Source organism: Emydura macquarii, unplaced genomic scaffold, assembly GCF_026122565.2.
Source record: "Emydura macquarii macquarii isolate MOO-44397 ecotype Brisbane River unplaced genomic scaffold, CSIRO-AGI_Emac_v2 contig_2768, whole genome shotgun sequence".
NCBI lineage: Eukaryota > Metazoa > Chordata > Testudines > Chelidae > Emydura > Emydura macquarii.
In genome coordinates, this window is record NW_027132905.1 from 9,063,705 (window position 1) to 9,078,990 (window position 15,286).

General features: G+C 44.9%; 1 protein-coding gene across 3 annotated transcripts in view; it reads right to left on the minus strand.

The window, feature by feature from the left end:
- The window catches only part of JADE2 (jade family PHD finger 2), a 122,752-nt gene that overhangs the window by 23,471 nt on the left and 83,995 nt on the right, over positions 1–15,286 (minus strand). For 2 of the 3 annotated variants that reach the window (XM_067567236.1, XM_067567235.1), the window contains exons 6-9: positions 14,569–14,780; positions 10,142–10,309; positions 8,416–8,532; positions 801–1,262 (exon numbers count right to left, since the gene is read on the minus strand). In XM_067567236.1, coding sequence (XP_067423337.1) covers positions 801–1,262; positions 8,416–8,532; positions 10,142–10,309; positions 14,569–14,780 — 959 coding nt within the window. The remainder of the gene's footprint in view (positions 1–800; positions 1,263–8,415; positions 8,533–10,141; positions 10,310–14,568; positions 14,781–15,286) is intronic. The other variant, XM_067567237.1, reaches the window with a different exon arrangement.

The following is a 15,286-nucleotide window of genomic DNA, read 5'->3' on the forward strand; positions in this document are numbered from 1 at the left end:
TACAGAACATGCAGGTCAAACTATGGGCCCACCAGCCTGTGAAGTGTCCATGGGATGGTCTGAGGTGCAGTGAACCTGCCTCAGTGGAATGTAATGTGATACACCCCAGGTGGCATGTGCCGTAAGGCTCTGTCCATTCAGAGATCTCCCAGAGGAGGTGACCCATTTCCCCCATGGAGACAGCTGCACCGAATCATAAAAGACTCAGCCCCAGCCGCCCTGTATTTCACGTCTACCATTTTATCTGTCCTTATTGTTTCGTTTTAGAAAATATGAAAATTAAGTTTCAGTTTTTAATGTGAATTTCATACTGGTGGAAGGTGCCTGATAGCCAACACTGGACAATCCTCTATTTTGGGTCCAATCCTGCGCCCCTTGAGATCAAAGAGAGCAGGATTGGGAGCTTCATCCCCACAAGGGGTAGCAGCGGTATTGGTTTTGTGATGAAGGCACATGTCCACTAGGAAATGGATTGGACCGGGAAGTCCATACAGCTTTTGGTCATATTTTAAAAGGAACACCTATACTTATGCAGAGGGAACATAAAATTGGGAGGACTGGGAGGTTCTCCTCTGCTAATGAGCTGCACTACACAGAGTTCTAGCCACTGATAACGAACAGGCAGATCAGAGCAGAAGTGTCATTGACCGAGGTCTTTTTTGTGGAGGGGAAGTGACTGTCCAGGAAGTCTAACTCAGTAAACAGATACGAAGACAGCTTCTTCCAACAGACAGTGGGCGATATTAAAGAAGCCCTGGCAGAACCGCAGAGCAGGACACTGAATCCGAAGTCGTACTCACCCTCTCTAGGTCTTGCCTGAGGTGTGTGAAGAGCTTCAAGCGTCGGTACAGCACATCCTGCTCTTGCTGAGCCAAGTTGTCCACTTCGTCTGTTTTCGGCGTCAGCAGTGGCTTGTTGCAATTAGCTTTTCTCTTCAGCTTCCAGTACTGGTAAACGAAATCCACCACTGACTCCGCTAGGTCTAGGTTCTCGGCTACCTCAGAGGGCTTTACCAGTTCATAGAAGTCCTCTTCCAACTGCTGGAGTTTCTGTTTCCGCAGTGTGACCTTTTCCAAGTCCAGCTGGGCTTGGTCTGGCTCTGCCCGTGCCTCGTCCGGAGGTTTGGTGGCGCCGCTGCTGTGCTCAAGGCAGAAGGATTTGAACTTCACTTCATCGTTCTCCACTAAAATAGTCCGCATGTCCAGATTGTGGTCAAAAGCACAAGTGACGTGGAATGCCGTGATGCAGGAGGGCATGGAACACTGGAGGAAAGACAAAGCAAGGAACCCAGATTATTTCACTCACCACCCATCACAGCACACTGAGGAAATGTGCTGACTTCTGTTAAACCACAGGACACAAGACATCACTGACTGCAGCAGCACTTGGCTATTATAACAGGATGACAAGATGTGTGAGCCTGGCCTGCCTATAAAAAGGATCATCCTGCCGTATGTAATGCAGTGAGTGACTTTGCATGTTATTCCAGAGCACCCAGCTGCTTGACAGAGAAAAACAGTAAGAACCTGACACGTACAAAGAGCAGACACTATACTGACAAATGAGTTTATTTCCCAAATCTCATGTGTGTACGACTAGTCACCATAATTTCAAGTAGATTAAGAATCTTCATTAAACTGTTACCTCCACTGAGTTCCTTTCAGTCTCATCCCTCCAGTCATTCTCCTGCCTCACATATAAACCAGGACTATCTTTTGTTTATTATAAAAGTAATCTTCTGATGGTTTATCCAATAAAACAGTCAATACAGTTCTTCTCAATTCTATGGTCCAATATTATGGTCAAATAGTCAAGACTGTAACTGGGCAAATAAGTCTCTCCTGATGGAGAATTATTTTATTTCTTGTCATAAGTTCTCCCTCTCAATTGCCTTACTTTTTCCTTTAAACTCTAAATAACTACCTTGCTAATTTTATCTGAAGCCTACCGAGGGGGTCACAATTCATGAGTAAAACAGGAATCTTGGGAGCTTCCAATACTCGTGTAGCACAGTGCCTTCATTAATAACTAAGCAGCTCATGTTGAAATTCCACTCCCTCTAATTAGCTTTATAAAAAAGAAGGGAAAAAAAAAAAGAAAAGAAAACAGAACCCTATCTTATTTAGAACAGGCACTGTGAAAATGAACATTAAAATTGGTACAGTGGTTAACATGTTGTCAAAAGTTATTTTAAATTAGAATTTTAAACAATTTTGATAAATTCCCTCATGATTAAATTACTCTGTCTGGATTCCACAGGCAGCAAAACCTAAAATATGAGTTCCTGTTGAAGCAAACCCATTTCTCAGCTAACCTTGGCTGTACACATTTCAGCACATTCTCCTCACCACCCTTCCTCTATTGAGTAACTATTTTTTAATGGCTGAGAGTGTCAGGTCATTATTAAAGCCATAATCGATAAGAAATCAGCCTACTTCAGTGGCTAATGACCAGTTAAACAGCAATAATGAGCCATTCTGAGGGACTTACTACTGTAGACATTTAGCTGTTTATATAACATTATCCTTGTGGGGGGAAAAAGTGAGCCGTTCCAACATGAATGACCACATTAAAACGTATGATATTTCCTGAAGGCTGATGACAAAAATACAGGATGTTGCACATTTTTGGTGGGGTTAAGGGTAAGTTTCAATGTTCAAAAATAAAAATTCCAGTTGAATTTAAAGTGAAAAAACTTTATTGTAGTTTATCTTTGACCCATTGGTCTTGGATTCCTGCCCTGTTATTAAGTTACAGAGCACATGAGCTTTCAACGTTGCTGTTTTTAGATATTTTCCCTTGACTTTGTTTATAAATTTGCCGGTGCTTATGCAAGCAAGAGACTAAAAGGGCTGCCTAGACTCAGTGCAGGCAAGTGGTGTCCAAGTTAACCTCAGCTCTCCAAAAGCCCATTAAAATCAATGGAAAGATTTTCAGTGACTTCAATCATGTTTGGAACACCTCTATCCTGACCCATAGCACTCCTGCTATTAATTCTATGCATTCATCTCTGATGGAGAGGGGCTGTCACTTGTGTCACAGTAACTGTGGTAACATTCAGGATGGAAAGAGACCCTGGACTATATCTAGCTCTGAGTCTGGACATCCTGGGATGGGGACAAATGCCTACTAGAGATTAGACTGAGATTACTGGGCCCATTTGAACCACAATCCAACCCATGTCACCCTCTCTTAACAGATTTAAATATGTGGATACTTTATTTCTAATTGTGTTAATGTGTGTCATAATAAGCAAATTCCACTAAAAAGTGAGTATTTACCCACAGTTACCACAAAACACTGCTAGCTAAGTATTTCCTTATGCAGACACTGAGAAACAACACCAGCACAGCAGATACCACTGTGTGGTAGCCATTGGTAAATGGTGATGTTTTAATTGGCTACCACTGTTGCTATTGCAGAGTGAGCTGGACTATTGTTTGCCTAATACACTGACAGAAGTACCAGCAAAGTTCTGTATACAGAATCTTTGTTTCTGCTGATGCTATGAAGGACAGAGAGAGATCCCATCTTGATCATCAGACCCCAGATTTTTTGGTAGAGCCGACATATCCTCCTTTGGCTCTTAAACTGTGTACACTCAATATGAAAGTCATTGGGACAGAATAAATACAATAAAGTGATACCATGTCATTCAATAGAGTCACTTTCTTCACTCTAATGGAACTTTAAGGATGGAATCCTTTGCCAGCTGTAAGTTACCTTGATTGAGTTTTCTTGTCTGGTAGCCAAAACAGTTATTTGACTGCACTGAGCTATCTAGCCACAGATGTAGTCAACTGAATCGATATTGGAGTAACATCTGGGGGTACTTTAAACCAAATCATTGGGAAGATCCTTTGTGTTGTTATATGCATAAATAGCTATTGTACAGTAACAAAAGTGGACACCCAGAATGGGCTCTAGTGAATCATTCAAGCTAATAAAATGGATGCGTCAGTGTTGCCTTCCTCCCTGCGTATTTATGTCACTAACAGCATTAATATCATTATTCAAGTGTCTGTGGCTTTTGCCAAAACAACAGCCTACAGAGCGCCCTTTACACAGGAAAGATTATCTGCACTACCTTAGAAATCAAACAAATAGAATGACACTCGTCCTGGATTTCTCCTTTGACAGATGGCAAGCAGCAGTTGTCAGAGACCGTGCCCAAAATGCAAATAGAAAATAATTAGCAAGCTCAGCTGACAGGGCAACAATGAAAGGTACCTGTTCAACAGCAGCTATCAAAGGACCTTGCATAAACTGACAATAAAAACATATTGATCCATCAAATCATTCACGAGCACAGAATGCCAATGGAATGAACTTGTGCTTCTGGGCAGGCAGCAGTCTGACAAGCAGAATGAGCTGAGGCATTGGAGATGGGGGCAGCCCCACTGGATCTCACAATATTTATGATAGTAACAGTACATAGTGATAACATTACTGTATAGCACCTTTCATCCAAGCATCTCCAAGTACTTTGGAGGTGATGGACCAAGTCCATCCCTAGATGTAAGTCCAGGGAATCAAATGGAGATGCGCCAGAGATGAATTTGACCTGTTAATATGTCTTTGGACCACCCTTGTGGAGTAGAGAGATAGGGAATATTTAATTTACCAATGAATTCCAGTCACCTCTAGCCATGGAATGCAACAGCTGTTTAACAGCTCACAGCAATGCTACACAACAGATTTAGGGCAGAAGGTAATGAAAATGTAGTATCTATCCAACAGAACTGTGGGGGGCATTTAGGGAGAGACAATGTAATTACCAAAGTTGAAATACAGCCAGGGCCCTAGGGTTGACACTGCTGTACTCTTATAAAAAGGTCTTTGGGCTCTGTAGTGACCACAAGTGGTCTGGACCTCAGTTTTAGGTTTTCAACTGGAAGGGGGCATCTCCAACATCACAACTGCCCTAGCACGATGGTGGGGCATTTGTTCAGTATTGACGCAGAGGGAAGAATATCACAGTTAGTATTTTGGACAGTCCACCTGGGACTCATTTCCATTTCCCCCAAAAAATGTTTTTGTAAGTTTTCAACACTGAATGATTTCCTATTTGACCAGACACAGGACTTCCTGACTTATCTACTGCAGACTTTGGGAAATACATTTCCACAAACAGCCGTGGTTCTCCAGTAAATGAATGTTAATCTTTAGTGATCAAATGGTCTTCGTTTCTCCTTTGCATCCTGGGTTTGGCTTGGTGCAGAATCTGCAAAGACACTGGCCTTTTATCCATGCAGCATGTCTGTCCCTTGCACCTGACCTTTATCCATTGCCAGGCAAATACCACTTACTAATGAAATCAGTGAGGCTTTTATTCTATACCCAGACCAAAACCAAACTGAAAAAGGTTAAGAAGCTACCTAAATGGCAGGTGACACCAAAGTTGCTTTCCAGTAACCCTCAAAGTCACTTTCCCAAAGGAGGAAGGTTAAAGGACAGTAATATCAAGAGAAAGTGTCTTCAGAAAGCTGAACTGCTGCCGATTTATGGAGAACTGGCACCAGGCCCTCTCACAGAGGGGCACTGACAATCTCTGCCAATAAGGGTCCAATGCTTCACCAGTGCCTGCTTTTCCCTGCCAGGGGGGCTTAAGTCAATCTTGCAGGTTAGCATGCACAGCATTCTCAGGACCTGCAGTACCTCAGGGATATGTAATCAGTAATCAGACTTTGTTGTTTGATTCAGCAACGTAAACAAGAAAATGCCAAGAGGATACAGCACTCTTTTTGGCATACTCTCATGTCTAGCCACAAGAACCACTATGAAGTCATGATTTCCCCTGAACAGAAGGCTGGAAAACTGCTCAGAAAGGGCTGTATCCTCAGCTGGTGTAAACTGGCATTGGCTTTATGGAGCAAAGCTGATTTGATCTGGCCTGCAATTTTTTACAAGTAAAAACAAGGAGAAGATAATGATATGCATGAAGCAATATCAGTCAGGAAGAAACAAGTTCCTCCCAGACTATCCCCTTTGTTTGTTACCTAACATTATGCTGATAACACAACTGCCGGTTTGTGTGGGGCAAATTCTCCAGACATATGAGGCATGGATGCAAATTCCATAGACAGGGGTGCACATGCCTCGTTAGGTGACTTGCTCACAATCTGCATGAACATTTGCTCCATTTGCACATGCAACTGTAGTAACTGTGTACACGTTTGTGGACAAAAAGTCTTCATTTATTAAAATGTGATTCTGTTTCCACGAATCAGTAGAAAAGAGCAGTGAAGCTGAGAAGACTTCCCATTGCATGTTCAAGGTGAAGGAGTTATTCTCCATGCACAGTTCATCTTCCAGAGTCTTACTCTGCCAGGTCAGTGAAACCCAGGCAAACTAGCCACTAAGAAAAGCTAGCACTGGAAAACTCTGAAATTAGCTTCTTCTAATGATCCAGCTGTAACTGACGTGGGCACACCTTAACTATCTCATTCCTATCGTCAGGAGTTAGTGCTAAGGTCCAGATCTTTATTTCAATCAATCCGAGTTAGGCACTTAAACACCTTAGAAGATCTGGGCCTAAGTACTATAACAAAAAATTTTTCTCTCTTTAAGTGACAAAGATGGTTAGATTACACCAGTGAAAACAGGCACCGATCAAAAATATGTTACATAAACATAAGGGCTTTGCAAACACAGGGCTTTGTTCCTCTGATGAGAGCAGAGGATACATTGCTTATTTACCTCTATGTGTGAATCTGCTGCTTATTCATCCCTTAAATCCTTAAATAAAGGCACCGTCTGCACATTCCTTTTCCTTTCAGCAGAGCTGTCCTGAAAGAGCTATGGTGGCACTGACAAACACTCCAGTGGCAATCTTATGAAGACTTATAAACTGTGAGTTGTCAGCACACGAGACAATAAAACTCTGTGTTCCATTTCAGGTGACCTTTAATTCAAATCCATTCAATCCAAAGGCTCTCACAGCTAACGTGGGATGCCTGCACTAAGAGGATGAAGTCTCAGAGAATCTGAATTCTTTTTGATGCTGCCAAGTCTATTTGACTCGTTTCCCTGCCCTTCCGTTCTTTGAAAGCAGTTGCCATTATGACACAATATCTCCATCTGGCAGGGTGAATAAGCAGATCCACCCAGAGCCATCAAAAAAGAAATGAATCAACGCTGGAGATTTAAAGAAATATGGTGAGATCTCATTTCAAGCTAAAAGGATTGCTTTTAAATCGCTCCCTTTAAAGTATTAAAACCATTGCAGTTGCATAAACACCATGGAGGCTTGCAGCTCTTTCTATTCTGATGACATATCACTGTTCCTCAATCGGCTACTTACTCTCTGTCACTTACGATATCATTGCCGTGTCTGATGTTTAAGGGCCAAATCCCACCTCAGCACCAGGCCTGTGTAGTTAGATTTGGTGCAGGGACGTACTGAGGAAAGAATTTTCCCCAAGTGCACGCAACTTAAGAGCTGTCCCATGGCTGCTACTGCAGCTCTGAGGTTGCACCTTCGCTTGGTGAGGGAAGCAATAGCTAACGACACTGTGCAGCAGCAAATCCACCAGCCCTTCTGCTCTTTCCCTCTTCTCACCCCCCCCCCCCCACCCAACGGAGGGGAAGCGAAAGAAGCCATGTGGGACGGGGCAGAGTGGTGCAGCCCCCTTGACAAGGTTCCACAAACCCTGGTCCCCCACCATGCACAGAAGAGTTGCATTTGTTCTGCTGCAGCCAGGGTTCTCTGCTGATCTACTGGATCAGCTGGGGATCTACTGGGTGAAGGATCTACTGGGGTCAGTGCCCTCACATAGCACAACTTTTCATGACAGCGGTGTTTTTCCACAGGGCAAAATGCAAGCGTGTAGTTCCTTCCATATAGCATTGCTGTGGAAGGGTAGGGAATAGCATGTTTGCTGGGATTCAGTGAGGTGTTATAGAATAGGCACAAAACAGGGGTGTATAAATTCTAAGTATTCTATTTTGTAAACTTGTAAGGCTCAAATCAAGTGCAGTTCTTTGTAACACTGGAAAGCTGAGCCTTCTGGCTTTCCAGTGGTAGAAAGGTTTCATTTCTTGCCCCACTGGCATGTGAAATATCGGGACTTTAAACTTCACGGGTACCAAGACTTAAAACCACTGGCTTCGGACTTTAGAACAGGGTCATTTTCAGTCTCTGTAACTACAGAGTCACTATGGCATCATCGTGGTAAACAAACCAAGTTTATTTAGATTTGCAGCATTTCATGTATTCAAACATTACAAACAACAACAGTTGGTGGCAACTGATTGGCTCTTCCGCTCCCAGCTGTTACTTTTATTACCTGTCAGTGACTCAGAAAACTTGTTCCCAAATGAACAGACAAATCCCGTCCTCCAATGCATGCACTGGGCCCAAGGGCTCTCAAGGGCAAAACCAGGCCCTGGACTTCATTAAGCAGAGTTACGTACCTGAATACACGTTCCAGTGCACTCCTTGCAGAGACTGCAGGACAGAGCCCATCTGCTTGCCGGGATATGCGAGATCTTTGTGATGGGTTCCATTTTTTCAGGGCACCCGATGCTAACCTAGTCACGACACAGAGGACACGTGTTTGTACCGTGTACCATCATGCATCTTCTCTGGGAGAACGCAAAGCTTGATTCCCTGAGGTGGCTAGAATGAGAGGAGGATTTTCTAAAAGCCACCTCTACCATCACCCGCAATTTGAAAAAAGTCAGCGGTGAAGAGGAATGAAATGGCAGGAACATGGAGGGCAAGGCCAAATGCCACCTCCTGAGCTAAGTCCTCTTGGGTGCATTGTTCTAGCTGATGAACGGGCATGTGTGCTTCGTGTTACCCCACCCAGCCAGAGGCTGAGCGTGTCCGCTGTCCCTGGCTGAGCATAACCGAGCTGAACTGTCCCTTAACAATCCAGCCTGAGTGAGGGGCAACATGTACCTGAGCTGCCCCAGGCGCAGGGCAGGCACATAACTGTGATCCTGAGAGTCACAATCTGTTGCCGCTTCCTTGCTCCAGGGGGGAAGTAAGCTAAGGCGGCCTTTTTACTGGTGCAGCTAACTTCCCCCTGCATTGGCTCCTGGGCCTCACTTGGCATGGGGATATGAAGGGCCATCCGTTCCCCACCCCGACGATCCGCTCCCCACCTACCTGTGCAGGAGGCGGTGTGGCAACCTGGCAGTGGCTGCTCTCCTTCCCACATAGGCTCTGATACGTGGGCGAGCCACACAGATGAATAAGGGAGCACCTTATGCCCCCAGCGTCCCCCGGACAGCCGTGTAAAAGGGCTTACAGTTGAGCCCAAAGTGATTTAGCTGCCTAAACTCTTCTTAAAAGTATTCCCCGTACCCATATCTGTATTGTTTTATATATATATATATATATACATATCCACCTACATTGGACTCTTGTTCCACATTACTCTTTATTTCTCTACTAAACATGGATGGTGGTACGGGTGTGCCTCCATGCTGTTCTATTTGCACGCCATGCCAAAGAACTATGAAATACCACTAAAACATTGCTCAGAAACAAGCCCTCCATATCGCCTCCCTTGCAGAAACACATGTGCTGCCCGCAGGAAGAGTACAGAGTGCCATGCGTGCATGGTACGTGTACCTAGTCATCTAGATGGGCTTATGTTCAGAGTCAGTTCATTGTAATAAAAAGAACCCCTATATTGTCCTCCTGGTAAATGACTGCTCAGTAATGTGGGGAGATTAACACTGCAGCTATGATACGAACAAGAATAAAGTTCCCTGGGGGATACAAGCAGAAAGGGTAGGTACAGCGTACAGGATGGTCGGTACCTGCAATTCCAATTCTACCTGCTGTTGGGTCACTATCCCAAGCCTTGGCATCTTTGCTCTTATATCACCAGCTTGGAACTGCTGCACTGAACATGAGTGAAAGTTGGGAGATCAGTGCTGGAAATCACCAGGGCTATGATTTCCAAAGGTTTATGTATAAGGTGGTTTAGTGTGGAAGGAATTTGGGTGCTTAATTCCATTGAATTCCTATGAAGATGCCAGCCCAAGTTACCTACCCCTTACCACGGAACGCTTGTAACACGTCATAACATGGTTGCTAACTGTACTGGGCACACTACGATCAACTAGAATCCACACCCGCGCACATTCCGCCCGCATCTGGAGAACACCATGAAGAACGTCTTACTTCTGGGATCCATAAGGCACAGCTAACGTGGACCCATTTCGTCCCGCTCCGGGTGGGTTTCAAAGCTCCCCCTCTCTTCGGGCAAAGTAGACACTTCGGCTGAACTCCAAGGGCACAGGTTCGACAAAGCCAGTTCCCGATGGGAACTTTTAGGATTCCATAGCAAGCCTACGCAAACACAAGAAACGATGCATTAGCTATACCACATAATCCTCTGCAAGGGCACCCTACCAATACCCTCCTGTATGTATTCATTTACTTGCATATTTTTATACAGGTGGCTTACTGCCATGGCATTGTAATAACAATTAAAAGCAGACATGAATCAGTAAGAGACGACTGGTTTAAATCAATCAATCTATCTACCTACCTACCTATTGGATTTGTACTGATACTCAGCCCTTAGATATATGCCCAGATGTTTAATGAAAGGCCCGAACACCCAAGCATGTTTGCATCATGCCAGGCAGCAGCAGTGCCAGCTTCCCAGTGCTGCTCTGCTAACAGGCCTTCCACATGTTCTCAAGGAACTTGTTCTGTCACAGGCCTTGATTTCTCTGCTGAAACCATCAATGGAGGGGGAAAGTGAGAGAGCAGACTGAAATGTGGACATCTGTCCATTAGGCACTAGACCAATGGTTCTCAACCTGTGGCCCAATTAGTACATAGCTGTGGCCCACGTGATATCCTCAGGGCCATACAGGTAGAATTGGATGCAGCCCACAATGGTAAATAGGTTGAGAACCACTGCTCTAGACTGAGACCATAGGCTCATTTCACACAGGCTACCAAGGCAGAATAGCAATAACTTTCAGTCATTCCAAGGTTGGGTCTTATTCCGATCAGTGACCTAGAGGTGGAAGGTTCTCTATCTTATGACCAGTCCCGAGTAAGACATTTTAAAGGTAATGTAAAACCAGCTATGCCAGGACTGGCAGCATTTATTTCGGTGATCTGCCACACAACAGTAGGTGATGCTGTGCTAAGAGAACCCCTCAGATAAGTTTTTGCAGATCCTCCATCTGACCCTCTGCCACTCAGTGAGTTGCATACTCTTAACAGAAAGATCTAGCCAAACTCTAATCCGTGCAGCATCAGAATTCACAAGGTATCCTAGATACTGTGCTTTCCCTTCTGGTGGGCTGAGAGGTGTAGTTGGCTTGTAGGTTAGTATGTCAATCATTTCAATTACATCAGTGCCTTTTAAGAAAATCCAATATCCTTGTTCTCATTTCCATGCTCATTCATCTTGGAAGCACAGCGTTTGAAGAGCATGAATTTAATTGGCCAGAGGTACAGTAAGAAGAACAAATTCTTAAAGAGAGAGGAATTCCCACTCAACTGCTTTTAATGACCATCCTCCTGACATCCCTGTTTCTGTAAATGGCAAAGCAGCAATACCATAGCATGGTGTGTTCAGACATAAAATAGCCATTTCTGAGCTGTGCACTTGCTTGGAGGTATGAAAAGGAGCTAACTGCAAAGATCTTTAAATGAAAATATATTTTCCTTGCAAAGTGGATGTCAGCACTTCTGCAAGATCTCCACCTGAGATCAGCCTGACTGGGAAATGTATAAAAGCGCTCTGTGGCGCACAGACCAAGAGAAGCTTATTCCAGCTTCACATCTTATCACAGTTTCTGTCTCTCATTTTTAGAGGATTCGTAAAATCTGACTGCGCACAGAAAATGATGGTGACCCCCTTTGCGGGGAGGATCAGCACTCGGTAGGTAAGATGCACAGGGGTGAGACAGGCTATCTGCTCAGCCTGCCTGCCTGATGTGATGGGCCATGTAGCAGGAACCAGACACTGCTGTTTCCAGAGGAAACATGGCCAACGTGACATGACAAACTTGTGCATTACTGGAGTGTAACCATGTTGTTTCATGGGAGTGGAGAAATCATGGGCTGTCAGCACTGTGCAAGAATTCAAATAGAGGTTAGAAATGTGTGATGGGGGTGCAGAGGGGTAGGGGATTAGGTAAGGAATAGATTCACAGGGCCCAGTACAATTCTGATGTGCACACTGTGCAACCCTGTTGCCTGGGGCGTGAGTCAGGGCAGCAATTAGCTCAGTTAGCCTAGAGGTTTGGCAGGAGACTTAGCTCATAATTTAAGACTTGATTCAAAACCCATTGAAGTCAATGGAAAGACTCCTACTGACTTCAGTGGCTTGGGATCAGGCCTTTAGTGTCTAATTCTGCAGACCCTCCCCATGGAAGCAGCCCCATCCCATGTCAGTAGACCCACGCGATCCTAGGATGCTCCTATGGCTATTTGCATGAGTAAATGGTACTTAGCTGCCACATTCTGCTTTCAGGTGGCAGTGGCCACATACACTGAAGAGCAAAATCCTCCCTGACGTTGGCCTCCACACCTGTGCTGCTTCCATGCCTGTGTTATACAGGGAAGGCATGCTGTCTCCACACCTGTGTTGCACAGGGAAGGCGCACTGTATCCACGACTGTGATACATGGGGAAGGTGCGCTGTCTCCACACCTGTGCTGTACAGAGAAGGCATGCTGTCTCCACATCTGGATTTTCCACCACAGATTTGTAAGGAAAATTCTGAATCATCTAGATATGCTGCAGAATCTGATGCACTGACGAAAACCATCCAAAACATCCGCCTACATCGACAACAAATATCTTGAAAGCTCCCCCACTTCCCGGAAGCTCTGATGCAAATGCTGCCAGCAAAGATCAGCAGCAAAACCCTTTAAAGAAAGAAACTTTCAAACACTGTATGCAAAGGAATCTAAAGAGGTATCCTTTGTTTGTTTATACTGGATGCCTCAAACTCAGCTAATCAATATCGATCTCTGATAGTTGACCTGATATTTGTGGACCTAACAGATTTTCTTTCCCTCGAAGTGACAGGGCATACAATTTTCAAAAGCACCTTAGTGACTTAAGGGCCTAAGTTCCATGGAAACTCAGTGGGATTTAGGTTTTTAAGTCACTTAGGCGCTTCTGAAAATGTTACTCAATTTGGCTTTTGTGTAATAGGAAAATTTGCCTCTCTAGAGCATGTGAGCATACACACACACACCCCCATCCACACATTCTCCTGCACAAAATGTTATGCATGCAGACACACAAATGAGTGCACAAGATATGATCATTTTCTTCCTTCCTTACAGCAAATGCTTAGAGTGCTAACACTCAATTGCAAAAAACAAATATTCAGATAAAAAAAACCCCAATGAAACCCTGCATTCCGACAACATTAAGGTTGTGCTATAAACCCTGCCCTGTGAGAGAATGTTACTGAAGCTAGGCGGTTGCTTATACATGTAATGTGATGTTATAAGATCAGCGCCATAGAAATGATACGAGGAGGAACCTACTGGTCCATCTCTCTGGCCAATGCAGGAGTGTTGCCTGTGATGTACTGACTAATGCTCTGTCCAGTCCAGCAATAAGCATACCACAAGGGATGCATAAAAGTGAGCCTCTGTAGCCACATCTACATTCTGGGCACTCATGGTCATTAAGGGAGAGCCTATGACAAATGGCAATGGTACGGAATAACACAGGGCAGGGAAAGGTAAGATGTACAAATATTAGGTGAGCAGAGAGTCTAAAAACCCCTCTTTTACTCTCTGGATGTGTCAGACACCATGCATGAGGCAAGGCGTGCCCCAGTAAGAACCTAGGGATATGCTCTGTGCATCATGCGCGTTTGCTGCATACAACCAAATCATGGTATCTTTATTTTGCCTCCCTCCTTACTGAGACAAAGCCCTGTGGGCTTGCTTCCCAGGGAGATTTACTAAGTCGAAGCTGAGAGCCAGCTGCTGTTTGGCCCACAGGCAACATGTGGGTCAGTGGGTGCAAGGAACCTTTCCTCCCACTGTAGGACCCACAGAAGGGCTAGGCTGAACTACAGTCCCTCTGCTTCCTCCCTACTTCCTGGGGGAGAGTGCCCGAGTGCTTGTAAATGGGCAGGGAGGAGAAAGCGCCATGGTCCTGCCCCTTCCATAGCAGCCCTGCAGAGCAGGGTCTGGTTCGCATCCCACAAGGGGGGGCTATAGCGGCCATGCCCGCTCCTGCATGCTGCTTGGTGCTCTACATTCCCGCTGAGGCACAATGCCTCTTGGTGCTTCTTCTGGGCTGGTGCAGCTCTGTACTGCCTCCAGTGCAGGGCTGTCCAATGTAACCCTGAGTAAGGACCAAAAGGTTTAGCCCCGCACACAATCATTTAAGAGAGGGTAGCAAATCTCCAGGGGAAATATTATCTGGGGTGCAGAGGTGGGGTGAAGCACTCTGGTCACAGCAGGAATGCCCAAGCCAGTACCATGCTTTGCTATTTCAGACTTTCAATGTCAAGCATGTATTTGTTCTAGCTAATCAAAGGCCAGGTACATGCATCAGACTGAAAGGTGCTGACAGCACCAGCCCAGGTACGATGAGATGCTATTCACCTGGTGCACGCAGACGTTGCACTTGTCACAGAAAACCATCTCATTGCCATCCTCTCCCTCTGGGGACCGGCACACGTCACACACCACGTCCTCATCGTACTCAATGCCCAGGCCTTCCTCCGTCTCAATGGCAATGTTCATGTTCTCATAGCACGTCGTCTCCAGCTCCTCCAGCACTCTCTCCAAGGTGATCTCATCCAGCTGTGGCTTTTCTGAAAGACAAGAGGCAGAGTAATGAAACCAACCTCACTTCTTAGAAACGAAGGGCCATCAGCCCTGGTGTCCCTAGGACATTTTGCCTGCTGGGGTGAAGTACACAGAGCCCTGCCTTTGGAGAGTCTTTACACAAAGCCGTATTTCACAAAGGAGACACCCTAGGCTTCAATATAAGAAGCAAATTCATGACGGTGATACAATCTGTGATTCAGAAAACTGCTGCTTCTAACTGTGGATACAGTTTATGTTTCATACAATATAACAAAATATGCTGCTAGCAGAGGGGAGAAAAATCCATTCAGCTGAACCAATGCGGATAATTAGGTCTGACAGTTTAAATGTTCAAGGAGACAAGTCTTGAAACGATGTTTTCTGCAGGAAGGGCTCAGACAAGCTTTGGCAATGCAAAATCACTGCTTTATTTGTTCAGACTGTGAAAATTGACCCTTTTAAGGCTAATTAAATAGAACTGTAAATTTGGAGCCCAAGGATGAAATTGAGG